The 6,000-nt window shown below is 37.6% G+C and overlaps 1 protein-coding gene across 1 annotated transcript in view; it reads left to right on the forward strand.

The window, feature by feature from the left end:
- The window catches only part of DLG2 (discs, large homolog 2 (Drosophila)), a 116,673-nt gene that overhangs the window by 72,982 nt on the left and 37,691 nt on the right, over positions 1–6,000 (forward strand). Inside the window, exon 4 of the mRNA XM_009082833.1 lies at positions 5,420–5,495. Within this exon, the coding sequence (XP_009081081.1) occupies positions 5,420–5,495 (76 nt within the window). The remainder of the gene's footprint in view (positions 1–5,419; positions 5,496–6,000) is intronic.

Genomic DNA, 6,000 nt, shown 5'->3' on the forward strand with positions numbered 1-6,000 from the left:
ATTTAGTTGTATATAGATTTAGATTAGTTTCTACATATGCTGTGCTTTTGATCATGAGTATTTTTATTTGCCTCATTGTCTTTCCTATTATCCATGAATCTATTATCCATATTAAAAACAAAAACAAAACCAAAAGCAAACAAACAAACCAAAGCAAAAAAAAGCCACAAATTCAGCTTCCCACAAAAGGGAAGCTGAAGCAAGCTGAGCAGCCTATGTCTAGGATTTTCTCCCCATGGAAACACTCACATCAGTTAAAGGGAGGGAACAAAATGCATGAAACCAACGTGCATGAGTTAGAGTGTATAAAATTCCTAGACAGATGCTCTAATTCAGTAGTAAAGAGATTTTCATTTGCTGTAGCATTGATTTTACACCTCCAGTTCTTTTCACTTTTTCTTTGCTGTGTCTTCGCACCCAGACAAGCTCCTACCATTGCTAGGCCCCCCCAACAGTAACCTCCCACCTCATGAATATCAAGCTACAGTATTTCTATGACCTGTGTGTCTGCTTGACTTGCTGCTGTGGGTCTGAAACACAGCCTGAGATTTCACACAGACTGCCCCAGAGCAGCCAAGTATAAATTCTCACCACTTTTACTACTGCTCCCACTGCAGCCAAAGATGATTTGATCCTGAAACACTGAAATAATTGCGCTAATTTTTCTGTTGTCTTTAAGATTTGCAGTCATAAAACTGCTGTCAGACTGGGCATCACCCTCAGACACCCATTTTTAGCTAGTCTAAGTACATTTGACTACAAAATGTTATGCAACTTGTATCTCTGTTATTACCAGCTGGAGGTGTATGATGGTACCAGCCTGATATTTGTGTTCTCAAATAGACAACATTCTCCCCACAAATACATGTAACTACGTTGTCCTTTCAGAGCAAAGTAGGGGGAAAAGTACATAAAAACTAATGTTTCACAAACATTTAAGGACAAGGAACAAGAGGTTTTCCCAGCACAGCAGTCCCCATGGGCAAAAAGCCAACTTAAATTTGTTATTCTGCTCAGCTTGGCAGAAGGGCATGTTTATCCACTCAAGTGAGTTTCATTTTTAATGGTTTCCTATAAATTGTCTACCTTTCTAAACATCCCTGAAGATTTTAATCCTTAGATAATAAAACTTTTTAACATGGCGTAGTCATGTAAGCTTTGTCTAAAATAAGTTATCTGACTATACTTACTAATCCAATTGTAAAAATTAAATATGGAATAAAATTGGTGTATGTGTATCTATAAACCTCTTCCTGTGCTCTTGCAATGATGGGAAACTTTTGTGCTGAAGGAAAACACCTATCAGCTTTTAAACAGTAGTTCTACAGTTAAATGAGGATTCACTTCCTAATGTCATTAGGTCTAATCTTTTCGTAAATATTGACCAGGTGCTAAGCTACTCTCTAAAACTGAGTCACTGAAGGTGGAGAGCTGAACCAGGACATGTTCTCTCTTCCTGAAAAATACATGTTCTGTTGCAAAAAAAAAACACTTCAGGAATGCTCAAAGATAATTTTGAGAGTGGTAAACTCAGACCTCACATAAACAAGACTAAGCAGTGCAGAGAATGAAAGCAGTAAAAAACTATGGACTGAGACCACATATTTGGGCTATAAATGTTAATATATAATTTCACTTCTCTTTCACTTGATGGGCAGCAAAACAAATATAAGGCAGATGACCTGGAAATGGTGAAAGAAGACAAGAAGAGACATGTTAATCAAGATGTAAAATATAGCAAGGTCTTTCAAGTATCCATTTTACATTGCCTTCTTCTATTTACTAACTCTTTACTACATATTGGGTTTGGAAATAACTTTCATTCTGCAGAATACCTCAATGCCAAATCTGTGAAAATTAGGCTACTGTTACCATTTTATTTCATATTTGAAATCAGTTTCCAATTTGTATCTGTATTCTACATCAGTGATGAACACTGTTATTGAAGATTAAAGCATGTCTCACTTGATATCTTACATCTCTGTGGTGAAGGCTAATTAGTGCTTTTAGAAAGGCACTGACAAAACTCCCCGTAGTCCATTAACCTTCAACAACAGGGGATCACAGTTCATGTCTTGTTGAGCTATACTTGATTTCTTCTTGTTTGCAGCACACATGAAGAACTGAAAGTCTCATTTTGAAAAATCCCACAGGCCCATTTTCAACAGCTACATATGCCCAAAAAAACAATTAGGCAGTGCAGTGAGTGTTGCATCCCAGTAATAAGCTCCTCAGAAGAGCAGGAAGAGAACAGCATCCCAAAGAACTGAAGTCTTGAACTTGCTAGTGAGGGAACACTGAAGGCTGAGGTATATTTTCAAGGTAGTGCTCTACTTCTTTAGCTTCACGTGGGAAGAAGAGAGTGAATCCTGACCAGTTTGGGCAAAAAAGGGACCAAGAGGTGTTGCAACCAGGAATGTTTTCAAGAGAAAGTGAATATATAGGGTGTACTCCAACTGTCCCAGATCTCAGATGGTCTTAGATCATTTCCCTGTACACAGCAGTGTTTCTACAGGGAGCTACACTTGGACAGTGGATGGGAAGCTGGAGGTGAAATCCTCATTAGTTGTGCTAGGTGATGCTGCCTCCACATAGGGCTCAGAGCTTTTCATCTCCCAAGTCATGTTTGAATGCTAGATGTAGGTTTCTTTGGACATTTCTTGAAATATGTTTGAGTTTCAGTGACCCCTGCCCCAAGCACTTTTGAAAATGGGACTCAAGCCATGAAGTTGTTTTGGAAATCATATCCATGCTTTCCTCATGCCTTAGGCATAGCTCTATTGAGCAAACATATAATTAGAAAGGGGCAGAGAAGCAATGTGGACATCAGGCAAGACAGGGTTGCAAATCTGGGCCTCTGCAAATTTGGCAGATACGAGTCCTCCTCCTTTGCTTCATGTTTCTGCACAACTCACCATAATCCTGCTTTGTGCAGCAGTGGTGAATTAAAAATAGTTACCCTTTGAAGTGAAACATTTCTACCTTTAAAAGCAATTTCTTCAGCTGATGAATCAAAACGTTGTCCAAGGGATGGTAGATTTGCTGCCAACTAAAGCAATGTAAGGAATTTACACTCATGTGCTATTTAGGTATTCACAGTGTCAGCTGCAGCAAATAACCCTTTGGGCCTCAACTCCCTTTTTCTTGGGGAAAAAAATGCAATTGAGTTTATTTTTCCTTAAATATTGCAATTACAAACCTGAAGGCTCAAAAGAAGTGCTAAAAGTGCTTGAAATAGTGTTCCTTTAAAAGGTCTGTTTTCTGAGACCTGGATCAATGAATCTAAAAGAACTGATATGCAAAACTTTGTATCTTAATCATTTTAGTTCCCTTTTTGACTCTGTCCATGGCAAAAGTGTCCCGGTAGCTCAGATGAGAAATTCTGAGAACATCTTAGTTCACTGCAGTCCTGCACCCCGACAGTCTCAACAAAGACTATATCTTTGGAGAACTAAGATAAGTTCCAACAGAGTTCTCCAGAGCATGTAAAACCAAAGCTTCTCAGACATTTAGGTTGATTTTTTCAGGAAAAAGAGAAGTATATTCTTAACATCAGAGCCAAAGACATGAAGGCACCTGAGCTGAAGTACTTTTAGAGTATATTATAATTTGGACAAAACCATTTATTTTATCCTAGCCTTCAACCAACAGCTAACCCATTTTATTGGCAGTTCAGGCAGCAAAAGCAATGTAATCAGCAAGGCACAGGAAATTTCAGCTTGGAAGTTTGCTGTTCAGCTAAATTATAAGTAGCTGAGAACAGTTTTATTGTGGAAAGTGGCCAGAAAATTGTAATAGGAGGCAACACTCTGTGCTACCCTTAATAGATTGTCAGATGATGAAATGTTTGTAATATTCAGTAAGCATGCTAGGCATATATGAACATTGTTGGTGTGTTTGCCTGGAGGATTAATGGCACTTAATGACACTATTTATATACTTCTCAAAGCAATGCAGAATGTTTCTGCAGCTCCTTGTCTGTCTGCTGTGCCTCTGGAAAGCAGTGATACCTCCATGGCTGCTAACACAATTATGATAAACTTCATAAATAAGTTTCACTCTTCAGGGTTTATTTCCAAATTTCTTTATGCAGTGAATAAGAAATGAAGATAAAAGCAGATGTTTTAGGAAGTTAGACAGGGCTGGAATGAGTTTAAATGTTAACACAGATTAATAAGTAGAATATTGTGTTCATTTTGGCTAATTATTTTCTCAGAAGACATCCATCCTATTTAGGCAATTACACAGCCTCAAGTCTTCATTTCTTACTGGTACTACCAAGGGACTTCATCTGCTAGGTTAAGTTTGAGACTGTTCATGTGTTTTTAATAACATAGATTTAATTTGAAAGCTGTATTTGAGCTGTTTCCATGTGAATATTCCACACATACAGAGAAATGCATTTAATCTAAATTTAAACTGTAGCTATGGTAACCAACATTCACTGTGTTTCAGTAGGACATATATAAGCCCACTCAGACAGAAGGAAACATGTTGTGTTAATTATCATTCTATCAAAACACTGGAGTTTGTATTTTTAAAAATAATTATCAGAAGCTATGTATTCTTACCACCCAGATGTAGAAACCAAGAGATTTGCAGGAATGTATTTCAATGTTTGTGGGAAACTGTGGAAGTTAGAAAAAAAAAGGCCATATGTGGATCAGTTTGGAGGCTATAGAACTAAATTTTTTCCCAACTGTTTATAGTCTAATAAAAACACAGTATCAAACTCTTATAAGCCAGTTTTGCAGGATTCAACTTAGATTTCCTAGAGCAATTCTCAATCTTAGACGAATAGGGTTAGTGTTTCAATTACAGGTCGATGATCGGATTTTTTTCACTTGAGCCAGGAGATGAAAGATTCTGTAGATGATTTTGCAAAGGTAGGAAATGTCACCTTTACAGTAATGTCCATATTAATCAAGGTGAGTAAGGATATGAACAGCCTCATAGAATTATGGGATTCACTTTCCCTTATTTGTATGATCTAAAATTTACTCCACTGTAAAGTGCACTGAGCTGCACAGCTTATTCTCTCTCTGTCCTTGTTTTATTCTTCTGACCACAGAAGAACTCTAAATGTTGCCTGATTTTTGGACAGCTTAGAGAGGGTAAATCTGTCCCTAGTGTGCTTTTCCCACATTCCTGTGTGTGTTAGGAGACAGTGCTGTTCTGATGGTGTAGGACAGCAAAGGCTCCTCGAAACCAGTTTTGGATTTGCCAGAAAACTGCTGCTTGGCTGAGGAAGTGATCTGACATCTCTCTCTTTCCAGTTGATGAAATTTGCTTTAAATGCTTGCTTTATGTAATGTATAGTAAGTCACCAATGGTCTTGGGAGAGCAGATATCAAATGTATCATAAAAAACACTGCTATAATCAACATGTGCTTCTTCATTTGTGTTTTCTTTGCCCCAGAGTTGAAAGAAAGGAGCGTGCACGTTTGAAGACGGTGAAATTCAACGCGAAACCTGGTGTAATTGATGCAAAAGGGGTACGTAAATAGTGACAACTTTTGAACTTACACTTAGCAATTTTTTTATAAGTTTCAAAGTAGAAAAAATTTTAGCAACAGAAGGAATATTTAGGTTGTTGCAACCAAGACCTGCACGTATAGTGAAATGCAGATAGGAGATTAGTATGATATAATCTTTGAAATAATTAAGTATCCTTTTTATAATAATACTGAATGACAGTACCTCCTGATGGGAAGAAAATAAATGATGGATAGAGTAGAAAATACTTTAAAAATGAATAGAGATGGATAATAGTTTAATGAAACAGGGCCAGAAGTGTCAGTTCCCTGGCTACAAAAGCTGTTACAAACCAAAGGCTGAAAGTTAAGGAGCCCTGGATGCAAAAATTTATGTTTCAGATATTTTGCTTTGACAGTTGTGACAGACATTGAACACAGGTGTGTTTCACAGCAGGCACAACAGCCAACAAACACAAAACATGCAAGTTCCCTTCAACCAGCACTGCTTGGACAGAACAGCATT

The sequence above is a fragment of the Acanthisitta chloris genome, unplaced genomic scaffold, assembly GCF_000695815.1.
Source record: "Acanthisitta chloris isolate BGI_N310 unplaced genomic scaffold, ASM69581v1 scaffold1029, whole genome shotgun sequence".
Taxonomy (NCBI): Eukaryota; Metazoa; Chordata; class Aves; order Passeriformes; family Acanthisittidae; genus Acanthisitta; species Acanthisitta chloris.